The sequence below is a fragment of the Urocitellus parryii genome, chromosome 14 (assembly GCF_045843805.1).
Source record: "Urocitellus parryii isolate mUroPar1 chromosome 14, mUroPar1.hap1, whole genome shotgun sequence".
Lineage (NCBI taxonomy): Eukaryota > Metazoa > Chordata > Mammalia > Rodentia > Sciuridae > Urocitellus > Urocitellus parryii.
The window spans coordinates 50,800,970-50,822,811 of record NC_135544.1 but is presented as its reverse complement, the minus strand read 5'-3'; the positions used below and the strand labels follow the sequence as shown (position 1 = coordinate 50,822,811).

At 37.0% G+C, this 21,842-nt stretch overlaps 1 protein-coding gene across 1 annotated transcript in view; it reads left to right on the top strand.

The window, feature by feature from the left end:
- The window catches only part of Adam28 (ADAM metallopeptidase domain 28), a 43,483-nt gene that overhangs the window by 9,143 nt on the left and 12,498 nt on the right, over window positions 1-21,842 (top strand). Inside the window, exons 4-14 of the mRNA XM_077792466.1 lie at window positions 630-708; window positions 1,850-1,926; window positions 3,487-3,679; window positions 6,331-6,402; window positions 7,204-7,275; window positions 8,821-8,990; window positions 11,415-11,499; window positions 14,518-14,648; window positions 15,676-15,853; window positions 17,308-17,397; window positions 19,843-20,038. Of these exons, the coding sequence (XP_077648592.1) occupies window positions 630-708; window positions 1,850-1,926; window positions 3,487-3,679; window positions 6,331-6,402; window positions 7,204-7,275; window positions 8,821-8,990; window positions 11,415-11,499; window positions 14,518-14,648; window positions 15,676-15,853; window positions 17,308-17,397; window positions 19,843-20,038 (1,343 nt within the window). The remainder of the gene's footprint in view (window positions 1-629; window positions 709-1,849; window positions 1,927-3,486; window positions 3,680-6,330; window positions 6,403-7,203; window positions 7,276-8,820; window positions 8,991-11,414; window positions 11,500-14,517; window positions 14,649-15,675; window positions 15,854-17,307; window positions 17,398-19,842; window positions 20,039-21,842) is intronic.

The window sequence follows — 21,842 nt, the reverse complement described above, 5'->3', positions numbered from 1 at the left end:
GTTTCAAGGTTTCAATTGTAATATGAATAAATTCTGGATATCTAATGTGCATGCATAGTGACTATAATTGATGATGATGTGTTTTATACTTGGAATTTCCTAAGAGAGTGGATCTTAAATATTCTCACCACCCATATGTGCATGTGCACACTTAAATGGTAATTGCGTGAGGTAACAGGTGCTGATAAGCTTGATTGTGCTAATCATTTCATAATGTATATCAAACCATCATATTGCATACCTTAAATAGCTTCAACTTTTATTTGTCAATTATACTTCCTCTCTCTATATATACCATATATAAAAATAGTACTGTATATATAGAAGCAATGCATTGCTCATGTCATTCATTTTTATCAAGTTTGACCTCAGTTCTGCTTCTTCCTAAAGTCTCTCCTCAAAGCAGATGAAGTCCCATAAAGCAGCAGGTACTATTCCACATCACTCAAGAATGTCCTTGTCCCTCCCATTCATTCCAATTTAAACAGCTCTTCCATGCTTGGGCTTTTCTTACTGGGGGAAGGACCCAAGAATTTAACACTTTCCTGTGCAACCAGAGAAAACTTTGAGTGCTTGACTGTACAATCAGAAGGAGTAGCCCCTCTATTTTTTATTTTCTTTTTCTCCAGGAATCTCATTGCACCAGGCTACACAGAAACACATTACAATTCCACAGGGAAAGAGATCACTTCTAGCCCTCAAATCATGGTAAGTCAGAGTTTCCTCAATTCGTTCTTAGTAGGAATGTAACCCACACACCTGAATACAGCGTCCCTGCCAGGAAGTGGGACTGAGCCCACAGCCGTGGTACCTTCTTTTCTGTAGTAGTAGCTACTTAAAAGATTTTCCAGTGTTTTTCCATTTACCAAGCACAAAGCCACGGCAACTCGGATCATCTTCTCCAGCTTTGAAGGGAGGTGGCAGGAGTAGGCTGTTTTCTCTAGAGTTTTCTTCGGGGTTATTTCAACAGTGGGGAGTTAAACACCTCTCGTGTCCTGGTGTGTTCCCCAGCCTTCCTGTCGCTCCCTGTGTTAGGGGAGCTCATGGCTGCGGCTTCCTCGAGGGCAGCTGCAGAATTCCGCTCTTGATGCCCTTCCAGAGCCCCACTTTGTTCAGACGAAGCAGCTGACAGCCTGGGATGGTGCTTCCCTTTTGGAGTTCCCTTTTCCATTGAAAGCTTTCAAATATTCCCGATTGCAGCAGTAACATATGGGCCAGTCTCTCATCTGTCCCCAGACCAAGAGGTCCTTCATGGGACACCCACAAGGAAAGATGGTAGAATATTGTGAGAATTCATTTAAATGTGGCGAAACTCTGAATAAATTAAGAAATAAAAATACAACCTGAAAAATGCATCATTTGGGGGAACAGGGGCATGTTAGAAAACATTTAATAAAAATATAATATAATACATTAATAATTTAATGGCACATTTGCCATTAAAGGGAAGAATAAATGTCTACTATTTGGGGGTCTCAGATTTAAAATTTATTGTATATATATACATATATATATATAAATTTATGAGATATACATATTATTTTTCTTCTAAAGAGCATTCCTAATTCAGCAACATCAATCAAACCATCACATTTCTTACCTTAAATATCTCCAATTTGTCACCAATATGAAATCAATACTTTATCAGTATTTATGTATTCTTTAAGGATTTTAATACATAAAAAGGTTTTATTTCATTACTTTTTAATATCATTAAATTAGCTGTTGTTCAGAAGTAGTAGTTTGAAAGCATTATAGGTCCTATTCCAAGATTTCAAATTCAGATTTATCAGGGAATGTAAAACCTGTGACTACTTTCCTTTTCAAAACCCCTTTTCCTTTCCTCTAGGATGACTGTTACTATCAAGGACACATCCTTAATGAGCCAGATTCTGATGCGAGCATCAGCACATGTAGGGGTCTAAAGTAAGACTCTGTGAATGTTTTGGGTGAACCTGTGGTTATAGTGTGTGTGTGTGTAACAAATCTGAAGGTGCTCAAGTACAATTGATTATGCCAGAGTTGGGTGTGAATCTTGAGGGCTCTAAAATTTTGAAACATGAAGGAAATACCGTTTCTTTTTATAGTGCTTTGTAAATTTCACATCTGAATTGCTTTCAGAGTTTGCTTGCTTGTTTGTTTTTAACATGTGGGTTTTGAGTCTCAGTTTTAGAGTCAGAATCTCTCCACCCTCTCTACCCACTATGAATTCCCTCCAGCTGGTTGCACACAGGACTCCAACATCCATTCCTTTCTTTCTGTCTGATAATAGCTCCCCATACCTCTGTCTACAGTAAGACATCTCTTCTGATGCTTAGACTTGATTATCTAATTTCCTCTTCCATATCTCCAGTTGGAAATCTTAAAGAATCTCAATCTCAATGTGCCCTAAACAGAACTAATGATTATCTCACAAATCTGATATTTTCCCTGAGTTCTTTATCTCAGTCAATGGTATAATCAAATTACCAATTGCCCAATCCAGAATCCCAAATTCCTTTAGACTTCTTACTTGTCAACCCTGATTGATTACATCTTTTAAATATTTCCTGATATTCACTATATCTCAGCTGCAACATTCTAGACCACCCAGCTACTGTGCTCCTTTATCCAAACCATTGCAAAAGACATGAGATGTCATCTGCCCACATCCACTCTTGATATCTTCCAGTTCTAGGTACACTTAATCTAGTCTCCTTATTATGTGCTCTTGTACCTTTTCGTCATACTAGTATCAGTTATAATTATATATTTTACTCATTTATCTCTCTCTCTCTCTCTCTCTCACACACACACACACACACACACACACACAGACACACATACACACTCAGTGATAATTTGATACACATCCACTTTTCCCAGTTGAATACAAATTCCTAGAAGGAAAATACAGTGACCAATGCCTAATAAATAATGGGCACTCATTAAATATTATTTGAAGGGATCTTAGCTCAGGCCCCTTCACTACAGGAATTGAGAAGAAATTGATAATATTGACCATATGTTGTTCATTTCTTCTGTTTTGATCTTTAGTATTATCCTATTGGGTCAGTATTATATTTGCATATTGTAGACGAAGAAATTGAAGCTGAATGAATTTACATAATCTTTTCATGGTATCATAGATAATAAGTGACAGACCTAGGATTTTAATGCTTTATCTATAAGACATTGACATCTTCAGAAGAACACTGGATGAGTCAGGAAATGTCCCTCTTAATGCCAGAACTGACATGGTTCACTATATGACATCATAGTAATCCCTTCTCTCTAATAGGTCTTATTTCCATATGGAGAAAATAAGTTTAGGCAATATTTAGAAACTTCTTCAACTGTAACTTTCATTGTATTTTATAGACATGAGATTAAACTGCTTTGGAATTGACTAAGAATTTTTGTGAGGTCCCTTTCTGGAGTGTCTACAGCCATACTCCCCAGTGCAAGAATATCTTATTAACCATCTTGAATTCTCATGCTGTGCAGGGGCTACTTCAGCCAGGGGGACCAAAGGTACTTCATTGAACCTTTAGGCCACACAAATCAGGATGAACAGGAGCACGCACTCTTCAAGTACAACGCCGAGGAAGACAAGGTTAACGGTACCTGTGGCGCGGATGATGTGTCATGGCCACCTGGATTGCAGCAGAATGTGAGCCTGCACGGCACCAGACTGGTTGTACGCACAGTTCTGCACTTTTATTGTGACTCTATAATGCATTGTGTCCTAGGTTCCAGTCTTAGCAGAGCAAATGACTTAAAATTTCAGTCTTTGTTGAAATTAGTAGATGATAGAAACACTAATCATAAAACATTGCTGTGCAATCATGGTTCATTTAACAAGTACTTATGGATCTATTCTCATTATCAACAATATTCATGGGTTAGAAAATAGTAAAATGTAATACCTGCCCCTAGGACCAGGCCAGTCACAATATTTTCTAGAGCTGCAGAAAAGTGTCAAGAGCAATGTTTAACGTTTTGAGATGACAGCCTGCTCCCTTCAAGAATGCATGCAACTCTTCTTCATTCCTGAATTACTTCCACGGGTGCTAGGAATAGAGAATGGAGCAAAATAGACGCAGCCTCTTCTTTCCTCTCTGGAGTTGAGCTTGTAGTCACAGAGAAGAAATCCACACAGCTCTGTGTTTTAAGTTGTGAAGTGGGTGTTAAAATATCTTTGTCGTTTATTGCTTACATTTCCTTCAGGATCTCCTTTGCATCTAATTATCTCTCCTAAATTTCCAGTGAGCTCACTCTGCTGTGGGTTTATGTCATACCAGCACTATCTAAGAAGACAGAAGAACCAGTCCTGGCTGCATGTCACTGTAAATGTCACCCTCGTGGTCCTTGACAGGCCTTTTGTCCTCCTGACTCACCAGCTTGGCAACCATGCAGTGCTGGTCTTGCTTCTTGACCCGAATCTCTCTCTGGCTCTCCTCCCACCTCGCCAGTGCTCCTCCTTCTGAGTTCCTCCCTGTTACCCCCTCTTTGATTGACCTCTAAATATTAGAGGACCTCAATTCCAGCTGCCTTCTTTGCTTCATCTCATGTTCTTCCTGGGTCACCTCCTTCTATCCTAAGCCTTCTTAAAATAAGAACTTTGTGCTCATTGGTAGTAGCTTTGGTTCCAGTTTTGGCCTCTTCCTTAACCAGCAGATTGTTATAATTAACCACCTACCTGATATAGCCTTTTAAATAATGAGTATCACAAACTTAATATGGTAAAGCAGAACTACTGATTTTTAAGCCCCAAACAAAACCTAAGTCTCTCGCCCTCTTCCTGTCTCAACTCTTCCTGCCTCCACTCATCACCAAAGAAGGCCATATCTGGAGATGATTTCTCTTTCCTCAGCCTGTATCTGTCAGCAAGTGCTTCCCAACACATTCCAGATCTTTACTCTCCTGCCTTTTCCCATGGTCCTTTCCCCCCACCATCGCACAATTACCATGGCAACAGAGGCTGACCTTCTGCTCCCATTTCTGCCTTAACAGAATCCACTCTCCAAACACTAGGCCAGATGAATTTCTTATTGTAAATCACATTGCATTCCTTATCTAGTTAAAGCTCATTGACTTCCCATTGATTTAATATAAAAATCAAACCACTGACCATGGGTTCCGGATCCTTGTATGATTAGGGCCCTGTTTCCCTCTCCCAACTCCTACTCTGCACTGCCCACCTATTGCTGATTTTTCTCCATTGTGTTCTGAAAAGCATGAACTTATTTTTCTGTGTTTTAAACCTACCAATCAAATTTACCTTAGAGTCTTTTCACTAATATTTTTTCATTGCTGGAATGATCTTCCTTTTTATCTTTATTTCCCTGGCTTCTCGTTTTTATTAATATGTTTTCTTATAGGCCAACTCTTTAAAGGAGCTTTTTCTAACCATCTATTTTGAAATAAGTATCTAATCACTCAACATCATATCAGCCATTTAGTCTAGCCCATGACGCTAATGATCATCTGATCCGTGTGTGTGTGTCTCTTGTGAGTTCCCTAAGCAGATGAACAAGTCTATTTCCCTGTTGTATTCCTAGTTCCCAGAACCCTGTCAGTGCTACTAAGTGCTACTAAATATTTTGTTCCTGTGGAGAGTGGGAGATAAGTAAAAATCTCATTACATAATACCAAAAAGTCTACCTTGAGTAATTTGTTCTTGGTAATGGAAACTTAATCACCTATTAAAAGATAAGGCCTTTCAGAAAAACAAGCTAATAGACTTTATGTTTTATTATTTAGTAGGAATACTGCATCGGCCACTTTTCAATGTCACAATCCACTATAAAAAGTTTTGTGTTTTCCTTGGAAAGGAAAGAGATTCATCTCTACATGAAGAGAAGAAAAGAGAGCAGGGTATATGCTATGGTGGCTCTGGGCATTGAACCATTGGCATTTGGCAATTGGTATTAACCAAGATAGGAGTAAAGGGTCAGGAGAAAAACAACAACAACAACAACAAAAACCCAGCAAAGATGTCAGAGTCAAAGTTTGTCTATTTCATGACAAGATAATAGGGAAAATTTACTGTTCAAAATACCCAAAGACTTGTTCCAGCCCACTTAAAATTAGTTATGCAATCATTTAAATGGTAAATTTTGGTAAAATGAAGGGATCATACCAGAATATTACTGATGTCCATTCTGTCTTGAACATTCTGAACCTTCTCTCTGCATAATCCTGGTGGTTGAGGTGGAGATAAAATGGTAATACTGTCTCTCTTTGTTCCCAGTGATCACCCAACTTCTTGTAAAAATAACACTTGTCAAGTAAAAGAAAAATTTTCAGAAAAAAGATGGTATCTTAGTAATTGTCCTTATATTTCAGAAGTTGAATGACCAGAAGCTTCAAGAACGTAAGAAATACATAGAATATTATGTGGTCCTGGATAATGGTGAGGTAATCATATCAGATGAACATATCTTTTAAAATCTTCCTTTACATTAATTTATTTGTTATGTGACAGAGTAAATGTCAGGATCAGTTTTGAGGAATCATAAATACTAGTTATAGCTACAAATTACTCTGAGCTTCCAAAATTTGGTATCGGTAATCATGGTGATATATATGGTTTCTCCTTTCAGAAACAGGAGACTGATGCTATATGCATAAATTAAGTTGTTGGCCTTATAATGGCCCTTTCCTGCCGTGTGACAAGCTTCAGACTTAGTTTCCAGTTAAATTCTCTGTCACATCTTCTGTGAAGTAGTTAACATTTGTAAATTAGAATGCCTGAGCCTCAGGGAGCAGTAAGTATAACACTGCAGTGAATGGGGTCTTCAGTAAAAGGCAAATTATTGGTGATAGTCACTACTTATCTTCTTTTAGAAGAATGCATTTTCATGTAGTAGGTTTTCTAAACAAGGGTCCATGTGTTTAATATCAAAAACAAAAGTCTGAGTTAACAAAATATGAGCAAGTTACTTATTGAATTAATTTACTGCTCACATTTTTTTTTTTTTAATCCCTCTGCACAGCCGACTCTGTACCCCTAAGGAAGCCATGAAATTTAACTGGAAATACATTTTGAAAATTCCCAAGAGCTTAGAGAAATAAGGAATCAATTCATTCCTAACGTTAAGTGTTAATATTAATAATGGATCCTTATGATTACTGACAAAGAATGTGTACGGCTACCTTTCTTACCTTCCAATTGTATTAACTTTTAGTAATGCCTATTTCTGTCTTGATTGTTTTTAGTTTAAGAAGTACAATGAAGATCTGGATGAAATAAGGAAGAGGGTATTTGAGATGGCCAATCACATCAACATGGTAGGATATATTTTATTAAATGGATTTTTTTAAAGAGAGTCCCGCTGGGACTTTGCATGACTCATCATGAGCCAGCTCTGAGAGCCAGGGCTGAGGTGTGGTGTCTCACATGTACATGGCTGAAAGATTGAATGACTGAAAATAAACTGAAGGGATGTCAAGGCAGAAGCAAGAAGGCCAGCAGGGGGATCATGACACAATTCTGGGCAAGAGGTGACGGTGGCTTGGGGAAAAGACAGTGAATTTGATGAGAGAGCTGAATTCTTGAGTAGGGGAAAGATAGGTATCCTGATTCGGAAACAAGGGATGTCTTTTATATGTCTAAGTGGAAATGCTGATAGGTAGACCTTATAAGATCCAAGTTCAGAGACAAAGTCTGGGTGGAGTTATATCTTCAAATATATAGATTCCGGAAGGATTATAATTTGGTTGAAATTCTTTTTTGGCTTCTCTTTTAATAACTGAATTCTTTGATGGTTTTTTGACTTTCCAAATAACTTTATGAGGAAAACAAAACATAACTTTGTTCAAATCTCCCGCAGATGTTGCCATGAGAAGTTCTGTCACTGAGAATGTTTAGAAACTATGGTAACAACTTAGGCTTTATATTTAGAGTAAGCATATTGTCTGGGAAACTTAACTCATGACTTCTGAAGTTTATCTCATCTACATTGTGGATGATTTGATTCAGTCCAGGCCTAAGAAGTTAAGGATGACTGTCATAATATGTTCAAGCTACTATCACAAAATGCCACAGACTGGGTAGCTCATAAGCAACAGAAGCTAATTTATCACACTTCTGCAGTCTGGGAAGTTCAAAATTGAAGTGCCTGCAGCGTGGGTACTGGCAAGGCCTACTTTCAGACTCATAGATGGTGCTTTCTTGCTATGTCCACAGCTGGTAGGAGAAGCAAGACAGCTCCCCGAGGCTCATTTTGCAAGGACCCTAAGCCCAATCTAGAGGCAGCCACTTTCACAGCCCACTTACGTCCCACAGGCCCTGCAGTCACTTTGGAAGACAAGACTTCCATGTGTGAATCTGGGGGTGGCAGAGAGGGGCACAAACATTCAGACCCACAGCAATCACTTATCATGGATATAGAACATTTTTTTTTGCAATATGTTCCTTCACTAATGCTCAAATCAGGATTGAGCCAATGTGGCCAATTGTTAAATATTATCACTATAAGAATACTGAAAAACGTAAGAATAAATATACGTAAAGCGAATCCATAGTGGTAAGCTGTTAACACAACATTGTTGCATTTCTTTGGTCACAGCAAAAAAGTTTGTGTCCACAGAGCCTTTGCTCTACAAAAAGGAGTCTGTAAACTCCAAATAGATAAGGTCACCTGTCTTTCTTTTTGAATGGGAATTTTTGCATTTGCAAAAAGACGTGGTAATTTGTGTTTCACAAATATGTTTGGAAAAAGGTTTTTACAGTGCTGTTATGAATGTTTTACAAAATAAAGTTCCTTGGAGGTATCAAAATAAGATAATATCTGATGATAACTCATTGCTTTGCCATTTATTCTCTTTGCTCAGCTTTATAAAAAACTCAATGCTTATGTGGCATTAGTTGGGATAGAAATCTGGACGGACGAGGATAAGATAGTGATAACCCCAAATGCTTCCTCCACCTTGGAAAACTTTTCTAAATGGAGGGGGAGAAGCCTGCTCAGCAGAAAGCACCATGATGTTGCTCAGTTGATCACGTATGTATGGATTTCCTCTTTGCACTCCATGTGGTATTTAACGTCAAAGCTTTTCACAGCCTCACAAAGCAAGGGGCATCTCAGGGTAGAGATAAGAGGAGGGGTTGACACAATGGTAACTAAAAATGTAAAAATCAATCATTGGATCCAGTATTGAATATATTTTATTTTTGACCCAAGCATTTTATTTAAAAGAGGTCAATAATTTGGCAATAATTTATAAGTTTGTTTTTACTGGGTTTATAAAAACAAAGAACCAGTTTAGATAACAAAAAGGATTTAGACTCAATGTTTTAAAAGAACTGATTAGCTTTAGTCTTTACTTCAAAGAACTTATAGAATCAAAGGAAAATTAAGTGTTATATTCTACCTCCACACTTCCAGTATCCTGTTGAAATGATCAACTAAAAACAATAGAGGATATAAATCTAATGGCTATAAATTGCATAAGACCTGAACATATCCTTTTAAAGAAATCAAGATAATGTTGCTGGAAAACTAAAGAGATTTTAGTGGAACCAGACAAAAGGAAGCAGCAATGATTGTCTTGACATTACTGGAGAGTCCACTACCTACAAAAACAGTGAATGTCATGTGAAATTAGTGGACTATATCCTGTCAGAATCAATTAAGGTTTCTGTGCTGGTCAATTGTTACTGCATAACCAATCAAAACTCCTGAGCTTAAAATAAGCCTTCTTAATGTATGTGTTGGATGCCCGGGTTGGTTCATGTGACTAACTTAGACTTCCTCCAGTATGACCATCTCAGGATAGCTCACCTCTACCAAGGAGCACTCCAAGAAGCTCAGGAGGAAAATTAAGGCTTCTTATGGCCTAGCCTCAAAAATCACACAAGTATCACTGCTGGTGTGTTCTCTTGATCAAGAATATATGGTAGAACCAACCCAGATTCAGGGGAAGGCAGTGTGTAGACTGTGAACCCTGTGTGGCTGGCTCAGTGGACAGTCATATTTGGAGAACAGCTGACACATCTTTAATCTAGATAGGTGAGCTCTCGACTCAAGGACAAGCCTAGAGACAGAGCCCACTCTTTGTAGAAAGGATTAGTGATCTCCAGGTTCTTGAGGATAGTAAATAAAAGGGACTTGGACTCTTACCAGACCCATTCCAAAGCAAAATTCCCATGTAGAGTATATTCTCATGTAGAGTTATAGAGTAGAATGATAGAAAATCACTGGCAAAATGATCAATGTGGGTAAAGAAATGGCAATCCAAGTTGAGAGAGATTTCTTGAAGAGAGAATAAATAAGATACAAGCATTGATTAAAGACACAATGAAGAATCTATCTATCCTTCCATTTATAAATGGAAAGCTTTATCATTTGCCAGACACATTAATAAAAGACACCTGTACCTAAGTGTAACCAGGTAAGGATATGAGAGGCCAAATATATTCCACACGGAGGAAAGAAACCAAAAAAGAAATAACTCCAGAACTAGGGAAGGAGTTATTTTTAAAAGTGTAGTTGTGGTGGAATTGAAGCCAGACAAATGTAGAATTAGTCATAATTAACTACAATATAAATTTAAAAGAGAATATAAATGTTAAAAGTCTTTAAAATACATATACCACAAGATATATTTTCAAAATGACAACTATCTGAAATCAGATTGAATATGGGATAAAACCTTCAGGGAGGGAACAGTGAAGGAAGAGTTAAAGTTATTTTCCGTGACAGAATCAGTACTCTTCGTTCTTGATGTTTTGTGGAAAAATAGAGGTTCCATTTTCCAGGTAAATGCATATGCTAGGGGGATTTATATTTGAAAATTTTCTAGGGATAGACAAAGACCAGAGCCTGTAGAGACTGCAAAAGAATATAAACAAAAGAATAAGCATGTTATCTTTACTAATGAATTGGAAAAATTAAAAGAATTTCCCCCCAATTAAAATTACTAAAGATCAAATGGCTCATCCTTGTAAATAAGTGCAATTGGTCCAAACCTCTTTTCAGTGGGACTGATATTTCAATAGCATAAGTAGCTAAAGCAGTGCCAAAGGAAAACTAAAGTAACTAGTTCTAAAAATATAAGAGAAAAATAAAAACTAAGACAAAGTATTGTGGCAATGCAATATCAAAATCAGATATATAGAGAAAAACATTTTTGGGGGGATCAAAAGAAAGATGGACAAAGGCTAAATTTCAAAATGAAAAGTAGAAGAATAAGAACTTGCATATAAAATATTAAAGGTGATTACATTCTAGTGCTTGGATTTCAGGTGATATGAAAGACACTAGAGAGAAAACACCTCATGCAATTTTAAAAGCTGAAGGAAAAATTAAAAGTGATAGTTCACATTATGAATTTCTCTGCTAGCCATTTAAAGTTCTGGATGAACTGTCTATAGAAAACATCACTTAAGATTGTGATTTTCATGTCCATCAATTCCTTCCTTGTAGCTCAACAGAGTTGTCTGGAGCCATGGTGGGCCTTGCCTTCATGTCCTCAACCTGCTCTCCGTATCATTCTGTTGGCATCATTCAGGTCTGTTTCAAGATGAGCTCCTGGTCCTACGATTTGCATTTGCCAAATGCCTCTTTCCTCTGAAACTATGAGGGAAATCACTAACATTAGTCTCCCTTAGTCAACTCTCATGGTAAATAACTTCGGTTGAATGAGAAATGGCGAGCCAACCTTGAATTCCAGGATAAACCAACTTAGTCATAATCTTTAACTTTGATTCAAAATGCTGATATATCCTCAGGGTTGTTGCAGCCATATTTGTGAGGGATGGTAGTGTGTAGTTTTCTTCTTATAATTTGTGTGTGTATATATATATATATATATATATATATATCTTCTTTTTTCTTGTTCTCTGTTATCATAGTAAAGTTAATCACATAGAATGATTTGGAATATGTTCTCAATGCCTAGATTCTCTGGAATTTCAAATTAGAGCTGTTATCATTCCTTTCAAAATGTTTGATACTATTCAGCAGCAAGATTATGTGGCTAAGACAGTTTTGACTACAAATTGACTATCTTCAAAAGATTATTAGGACTATTCAGTCTCTCTCTTTGCTTGAGCAAGCCTTGGTAGTTTTGTCTTTAAAGGAAAGCTGTTCATTTTTTTTTTGTCAGTTGGCAAAGAATTATTCATAATATCCCTTATTGTCTTTTCAACATAGAATTTAAAAGTAATGTCCCTCTCTTATTTATGATATTAACATTGTGTCATCTGGTTTTTTTTGTGGCCAATCTGGGTAGGATTTTATCATTTTATTTATCTTCTCAAATGAGCAACTTTTGGTTTCACCAATGCTGTGATTTTGCTGCAGTTGACTTCATTGATTTCTGTTGCCTTGAACCCTCCCTTCCTTTCCCTGCATTTAGTCTGCTCTTTAATGCAATAAGTCCCTCACTCTCTACTGCTTTAATTGCCTCCAAAATATTTTTTTTATTTTGGGGGGAGGCTCTTCTTTGACTCATATTACAGAAGAGCTATAATATTTTCCACTAATGATTGTTTTTTTGGTTCCAAGGATTGAATTCAGGGGTGCTTAGCCACTGAGCCACATCCCCAGCCCCTTTTTAGTTTGAAACTGTATCTCATTGTGTTGCTTAGGACCTTGTTAGGTTGCTGAGGCTGACTTTGAATTTGTGAACCTCCTTTCTCAGGCTCCCAAGCTGCTGGGATTATAGGGGTGCACTACCGTGCCTGACCCACATTTGATTTTTTTAATGGACTAAAACTTTGCAGAACTTAAATGTTTTCAACTTTTTGAGGTTTGTTCTTAGCCAGTGCTCTATATAAACTTGTTATTCTGCTGTTGTTGAATAGAGTGCTCTGTATTTGTCAATGATGTCAAGTTAATTCTTAGTGTTGTTCAGGTCTTTCAAATCCTAATGAAGAGAGAGGGTATTAAAGTACCTAAGAATAATTACAGATTTTTCTATGTCTTCTTTTAACTTTTTAAGTTTTTTGTTTCATGAATTGTAGAGCTTTATTAGGTATATACATAAGTATAGTTGTCATGTTTTCTTAAAGAATTGACCTCACATCATCATATCATCATCCTGAAATATACATCCCTAAAATATTACTTGTTCTGCCACTGACTTTGCCTGATATCAGTGTAACTATAATTGGGCAGCTCAAGTTTGCATGACAAATCCTTTTCCTTATTTGTATATTTAGCCTACATTTTTCTTTATACTTAGGAAAGGTTTCTGGTGGACAGTAGGTAATTGAATTTTGTCTTTTAACTAACATGAAAATGCTTTGTTTAGCATATTGAGATTATGTATATATATCCTTGGGTTAGAATCTTTTGTCTTTCTAGCTGTTTTCTACTCCACCTAGTCTTTGGTTTATTGCAATTTTTATTGCCATCTTTAAGATTGAGTACTTTCAATAGTAATTTTATTTATCTCCATCTTAAGTTTTTTGTTGACAACTTTATTTGTTTTAATGTTTGCCTGAGACTTATCATACATCTCTGTTTTTCAGTTTACCATTTATAATTTGTGTATATATTTTTTCTTCTTTTTTTCTTGTTCTGTGTTATCATAGTAAAGTTAGTCACATAGAATGATTTGTAATATGTTTTCAATGGCCTAGATTCTCTGGCATTCAGAATAAAATTGGAAGAAAGATGGTTATATGTAGTGATGGGCATTTAGTACCAAAGAGATTTGTGTGTGTGTGTGTGCGCGCGCGCGCGTGCACATGTGTGTAAGAGAGAGAAGGCTGATAATGTTACACTGCTTCTATGTAGTTTAAGAACTTTTAAGAAAATACCTTTAATTTTCCCTCCCATCCACTGCACTATTGCTACCATGTTTAATTTTAAGTCAGCCATGATTCACATGCATTGCTGCTAGCATTGCTATAAACAATCGTCTGTCATTGCAACTTGAAGTAAGAAGAGTTGGCTTTATGTTTACTGCCATCCCATCACATTCCCAGCACTCTTTAGTTTTTTTTGTAAACAATCGACTTTTTATCCAATATTATATATATTTTTCTTTCCAAGGGAACTTTAAAATAAAAGTTTCTTTAATCTAGTGAGTTCTTTCAGTCTTGTTTGTCTGAGAAAGACTTTATCTTGCTTTCATTTTAAATATATTTTCAGACTCATTGGATTCCTGTAACCCCAACTTACTGGTGGAGGTCTAGTTGTTTATGTGCTTTGCCCTGGTTAGTGGAAGGATAACAATATCCCCAGCTCTCTACATCCCAGGTGGAAATGGGACAAAATACTTTGACTATCTATGAATCTGGATTTGTGATAGGTTTCATGGGATGAAAAGTAGTAAAATACACATTGTCTGCTCTGAAAGAGCTCGCCATAAAATTGGAAGAGAGATTGGCCCAGTTATATGTAGTGATGGGCACTTAGTACCAAAGAGATTTGTGTGTGGGGGTGTGTAAGAGAGAGAGAAGCTGGAATGAATCTCTTTGTTCCACTAGACAACAGCAAGAGTTTTAATGAGAAACACATCCTTCAAGTTATAATTCCTTTTGGAAATGAGATTCCATCCCCCCATTCTTATCCTTAGGACCACAGTAGCAATCTTCATAGAGTTGCGGGGACAATGGCCCATGAAATGGGCCACAACCTTGGGATGATTCATGACTCCTATGAATGCAAGTGCCCCTCCACAGTGTGCGTGATGGAGCAAAGAGTAAGGTGAGCCTCTGGAAGTGAGCAGTTCATTTCTGAGTTTGACCCCGGCTGCGCTGCCCTACCCTTTAGGTCTTCAACAATGTATTCAGTTTTTTTAATTTAATAACTACAGTACTCATGGGTACATCTGTGCCACACTACCTTACCCTTCATCTATAAATGATGTTTTTGTCAACTAAAATGTAGTTTCAGTAAATTATCTTTCTGCTCTTGGGGCATCTCATCATTTTATCCTGATGTGCACAAATGTGGCTGCAGAAAGTTATTAGCATTTATCAAAATTCCCATGAATTCAGAATGGTTGGTGGTATGGAAAAGGTTCCTAAAGAAAAGTCTAGTTAAACATGAAGTTTCTCACTCTGGACAATGAAGATAGTCTGTGATGAGATGACATATTCCTGTCTGGCTTTGGGCAACACTTCAGCCAGTCTTATCTTTTAAGCTGTCTCAGACTCTTTTTGACATTCATTTCCTCTTTTTTCATCCCCCAGCTCACTCAAGCCAGGGTTATTTCCCCATGCCCCTTCACAAAATAGGGCGTGTCTTCATGCCAGTTACATAGTTTGATAGGTGTCATAGACATTAATGTGTTTTTAAGCCTCATCTTTATTTGTGGGATGAAGAAATTTATTTGAAAGTTGAAATTTATTTGTCAGTTGAAATTTATTTGAAAGAAAATGAATTCTTAGACATGTACATAAATACGATTTTGCTACCTTTAGGATTTTTGCAACACCGAATGATCTAAGGCTAAATGAGACTATCTGGGTAAGGCAGACATGTTTTTATTGAAAATGGCCAGCGCTATGCTTTGAGATGTGACCATATGTTCTCACTAAGCTAGGGTGTTTATGTCCACCATGGTGGATTAATTCAGGCATGCCAATGACCTCATGATTTAGCAATTGATCAGAGGATTGAATTTGATCTTTAGGGGAGGGTTGTAGATATAATCGTACCCAATATGAGACATGGCACCCCATATGCTAAGCATGATTGTATTCCATTTTCTCTTTTTCTACCTTCACAGCTTCTATATACCTACGGACTTCAGTTCCTGCAGCCGTGTCAACTACTACAAGTTCCTTGAAGAGAAATCACCAAATTGCCTCTTTAATACCCCATTTCCTGCAGATATTATATCTACCCCCATCTGTGGGAACCATTTGATAGAAGTGGGAGAGGACTGCGATTGTGGGACCCCTGAGGTACTACCAAGCCCTTTCTAAAAGGTTCTAGTTTGTTTATCATTGCTAAGAAGAAAAAGTATCGTAGAACACGTGGCATGCTGTAAATCTGTCTGTTTGGGGTCTGGTCACTGGTGGGGATCTGTCAGGCCGGTCTTCCTGACCAGGAGCTGGCATCGCTTAGTAGACCTTGCTAACTTCCCTCTCAGTGCTCCTCCCATCCCTCACCAGCTTGGGCTCTGTGTCCCCATCCCTTCAAGTTTCTCATGTGACTCATTGTGACTCACTTACGGCGTGGCACTGTGACAATGCTGAGAAAGTGTGAGTGGCTGGCTTGCTCCAGGTCAAGAGCTGGTCAGTGGAGAAACTAGGGTCTGAATTTGGGGGTATTCTTTCTGGAGCCAAAGCACCAGTTACATCCTGTCCTGCTTCAGGACTGAGATGCCGCCTTCAGGAGACCTCTCGATCTCACCCTATTCACATGGCAACCATGTTTCTGAATGGGGTCTTTGCCCCCCATCTTATTAACCCTGATAGAAGTAGTGCCTCAACCCTCAGGGTCTGGCTGTGCGCTAGCTCACTAATAAAGTTCCACATTTGTTCCTTCCATGAGCAACAATATTTTTTTCCTAAAAGATGTTCATATTGCAAGTAAGGGCTATAAGGGCTACAGTTTTAATTTACAAATATTATAACTATACAAGTGTCCCTGTTGTCTAGGAATCCAGACAGCTGCAAGGGACATTGCCCAAGGCAGGAGTTTCTCCAGGGCCTGGGGCAGGCAGGCTTCTAATTTCTTGGAACAAGGCAGGGAGAGTGAGACAAAGCATGTGTCTTATAGAGTTAAAAATCAGAGTTGGATAAAGGACTTTAAAGATAGCTTTTTAGTTCATATTCTAGACACTACATTGACTGCTGGATAGGTACACAACTGACAAGTTGAAGTAATTATTTCTACAACTATTTAGATAAATTTTATTTTTTTAAAAAACCTATCCTAACTATACCTTTATTTCTTTGTTTTCCTTCATATTTTACCAAGAAGACTACCTCTTCTTTTTTTTTTTTTTGTGGGGGCAGGGGGGAGTGGTATTGATATGGAAGATTAGGGGAAAATTATTTAAGTTTAAATTTAAAAAAATAATAGAAAAGACATTTAAGTTATAAAAAAGAGATGTAAGTAGAATTCAGATAAATACAAACCACCATTTACTCCATAATCTATTTTTCTAATGTTTGATTTTTGGTTAGGGCTGGCAGTATAGCTCAGAGGTGGTAGAATACTCTTCTTAGCTCTGTAAGGCCCCAAGTTTGAGACCAACACCAAAAAAAAATTTGTTTTACTTTGCTTTTCAAAAAAAAAATATTTTTAAAGTACTGTCTCTCTGATAAATAAATTATATAATTATATGATTTGTGTTGAAATGGGACCAAAAAGTAATCCATCATTTTCATTTGTTTCTGTTCTGTCTTAGGAATGCACCAACATTTGCTGTGATGCTGAAACATGTAAAACCAAAGCAGGGTTTCAATGTGCGACAGGAGAATGCTGTGAAAAGTGCCAAGTAAGATAAACTGGCTCTTTCTATATGAACACCTCAATGATTTTGTTAAGTGAAACAAGCAAAATACTGGTTTCTTTCTGTAAAATTTACCAAATACCACATTTCCAAGTCCTCCCTCAATAATTTACACGCAAGGAAATAATTTTCCAACAATGCAAGGAAAGTGATATGATCTAATTTTGTTTTGGAAGGAATGGAGGCTCAGAACAGAAAACATGAAATATAAAATGGTCACTAGGTACTGTAACGACTGGAAAAATCTTGGAGTAATTATAATTATCAAGTGAAAAAGTTAGGCACAGAAAGAAAAATATCACCTGATCTCATCCACACGTGGAATATGAACAAGGTCAAATATAGACACAGAGAGTAGAGCAGTGGTTACCAGGAGAAGGGAGAGGGGAGATCTGGGGAGAGACTAGGTAAAAGGTACATAGTTTCAGTTACGTAGAATGAATGAAGCTAAAGATTTAATGAGTATCACGATCACTGTAGATAATAACAGTACAGAATGCTGGAAATTTGCTAAGAGATTCTTTGTGTTCTCACCGTGCGCACATGTTAACTATGTAGTAATTATTTCACCCTGTGTACATACTTCAAAACATGCTGTGTACCCTAAATATTACTTACAATTAAAAATAAATTCAAAAATAAGTAATATGGTCACTAGCTAGTGGGTAAATCCCAAACATGACCTGCTACAATGCCACACTAGTTATTCCCATCCTTGCTTTATCTCACGATGTTTGGTTAAAGAGTTTTTAAAAATTTGAATAGTGTAGCAGTGCTCCTATCTTCAATGTTTGAAGCCACTTCAGGATTAAAGTCTTAGAAATAAGACATATTATTTTTATTTGTGGGGCTTTTTGACTTTTATTTTAAGGTGGAGTGTAGTATTTACATGCTGCATATTGTGCTCATTTCTCTGTATATTTTTCCTTCTTGGTTAGATTGGTTCCTAAAGGCAAGAAAACTGATTCACTTCCACCTAGTGTAGATTTTCATCCATTTTAAAGGCACAAGAACTTTTCACAGAATTAATTTTTAGATGACATACCAGGTTATAGAAAGTGTTTGCCATATTTCTTTGTTATTGTCAGAGGGAGAGTACAGTTGAAAGATCAAAAAGAAGTGAATTTGAGAACTTAGTATTCAACAAATGTTTACTAATTGCTATTTGTTAGAGATAAGATAAAAAAATCAGTTTTCTCCTCAAGGAACTTGTTATTTATTCCCTTTGGGAAATCATATACACACATGAACCAGATGAAAAAATAATGCATGATTAGATATATGGCTATATTGATACTATGACATTTTTATGCATATTTTCAGTTACCTTGTAAAGTAGATGTTGAAGAAATGGATTTTCAGTGAGATTAAATCCATTTTCTTATGTTAAGCACCTGGAAATAGGCAAAGAAAAGATTCAAAACCTTATCATCATCTAAATTCATTGGTCTTGCCCACCCTGTATAGAAAACAAGAATAGCAATTTGTACTGAAGAGGTCAGGTAGTCCATCATGAGGAAGAGGGCTTTCAACTTGTCTGGAAAGAAAAATAAAGTATTGATTTTAGATTTAGATGTATGCAAGAAGGGAAAGAATCTACATATGGGGGCAAATTAAGAGCAAACAGGGCACAAGCATCCTTGTACTGCAGCTAAGGAAGGATCTCGAATGCTCTGAGAAGTGGGTTTGATCTGGTAACTGATGTAAGGATGGCCGAGGTTGTTGAGTGCAAAGAGAATGTGCCCAGGCACATACCAGGGAGAAAGCCTGCTCCCCCAGATGCACATAAAGGGAAGAAGTAGTTCTGCGTAGCTTTCTCTGAGGAAGTAAGAGCAAAATTTGCAGTATTAGATTGCAACAGAGTTAAGACATCAAGTAAACTTTTGGTTATTTTTTCCTTCATGATGAATCGTTTCTGAGAAAGAAAGGAATTGAAAAGAAATATCTAAACCTTATAATAAAAGGAATTAAGACTAAGGAAACCTGATGCCTGGGAAAGTCTCAGGTCATGCTGATCTGCTGCTTGTAAAACTATCTTCCTCAATACAAATGATTCAATAAACCTCTGAAGCTGCAGATTTAAGTTTTGAAAATCTCCACGTACATGCATCAAACAAAGAAAGAAATAACTTCCTTCTCTGCATCTGAGATGTGCTTGATTTTTCTTGTGGACTTTTCTCCTCTATGATTCTTTAGGGGTTACACTACAAATTCAAAACATTGATTGCTTAAAAACTTAAGGCGTTGATGGACATCAACAGAACAAGAGCTGGCTTTAAAGTATTCAGAGCAAAAATAAACTGAAGAAAATTATGCCTCTCATTTCCATGCCTCTAAAGGTCAAAAGGAAAAGATTATTTGCATTAATTTGAGGTATTGGGGCAAAGGAGATGAGAAAAAAGCCTTTCTCTACTTTTCCCCCCCCTGCAGCTTAGAAAGGCTGGGACTGTGTGCAGACCTGCAAACAACGAGTGCGACCTGCCGGAGATGTGTGATGGTAAATCCAGTCGCTGCTCCAGTGATAGATTCCGCGTCAATGGCTTCCCTTGCCAAAATGGGCGGGGCTACTGCTTGAATGGGCGGTGCCCTACGCTGCAGCAGCAGTGCACAGAGATGTGGGGCCCAGGTAGGCGACCAACCTCACTCTCTATGCGACGCAGAGAAAGATCTTTTGGATGACAATGTAATCATCAGCAAAGGGCCGTTCTTTTCCATCTTCTTTCAACTGTGTCACACTCAAAACCGTGGATGAGTGTATTTTAAGACTTAACGAGTTTAGAATTGCCAGATTTGGCAAATAAATATAATGATAACCCAGTTAAATTTTAATTTCAGATTAACTACATCTGTGATTTAGTATCACTATGTCCCATGCAGTATTTGAGATACACTGAAATAATAATAATAATAATAATAATAATAAACAGAAAGAAAAGAAAAACTAACTAAAATTCTAATTAAACTGGATATCCAAGGTTTTGTCTGTCAACCCTAAAATGCTTTGCAGACAAGCAAACTTTACAAGTTTGTGGACGCTCGCACGCGGGCGCATAAGGGTGCAATACATACTTGAGTGGCAGGAATATTGGGGAATGTTACCAAAAACAAAGAAATGGCTGGGTTGTGGCTTTGTGGTAGAGTACACTAGATTTGATCCTCAGCACTAAAAAAAAAAAAAAAAAAAAAAAAAAAATCAAACAAATAAATAAATAAATAAAGGTATCGTGTTCATCTAAAACTATTTTTTTTTTTTTAATGTTGAGGCTGGAATGTGGAAGCACAATGAGGAAATGGGAAAACTCTTCAGTGGACACTTTGGTCACTGGAATTTTAGAGATCAGACTCTGGTTAAACCATAATAAAAACTTTCAAAATAAAAGTGGAATCTAAAACTCTCCAAAAACTTTAAAATTTAAATTATATTACATAGCTTGGTTGGAAAGACAATTTTAGATCATATAAGTGATCTCATATGTAAAATCTGAAAAACAGTGGAATTTGTAGAAATAGAGAATAGAAAGATGACTATCAAGGGCTCAGAGAGGAGTCAGAAAGATGCTTAGGTTACAAAATTCTGTTTAAAAAAAAAAGAAGGGTTGATTTTTTTTAAAGCAATTATTTGGATTTCCTGAATATGATCTGCATTGTGTCCATGTATTTAATTTTCATAGCCCTTCCCACCACACTTTCAAATTTCTACTTAAATGACTGAGGAAATTCTTATTCAAAAAGAAAAAATCTACATATTCCTAAAAATATCTGAAAAGGGACATTGCATGCAGAAACATTTCCTAATTCCTGAAAATAAATCAAGACTGAGGAAATAAAAAAGCATTCCTGATGCACAAAATACCCAGAAAATCAAGAAACATCAGAATCCTATGAAAATCTCTAAATAAAAATAAAATAAAATAAAATAAAAATCTATAAATAAAACCTTCTGTGTCCAGCAAGAGACTTAATTTGAAGACCAAATCTTGGTGCCATTATGGTATCAGGAAGTGAGGGATGCGCTGGAATCTGACGTCAGCCATCCTGTCTATATTTCCTGTAGCTGGGTATGCTGCAGTAAAGGTGGAATGAAACTGGTTTTGCTGGCTGACTTCATGCTGCCCTGGCTAACTTGGTTATATGACAAAAACCTTGGGAAAGAAAATCTTTAGTACAGAAGCAAAGCTCTAAGCATCTCCTTTATGGCCTGGTTAAAAAAAAAAAATGTGATAGATGTTACCTACTGCCTAGTTTGACTGACTGTATTATCTGTCTTCACTAAATCCTGTAAACTTCCTAGTATAGGGATACGATCCATCTTCTGTATTTTCAGTACCTCCTACTTGACTCTAGTAAATATTCAAAAGTATCTATTGAATTAATGTTGCCTATTCTTATTTGATAAGAATGGGGAAGACCTTTTACATCTCACATTAAAA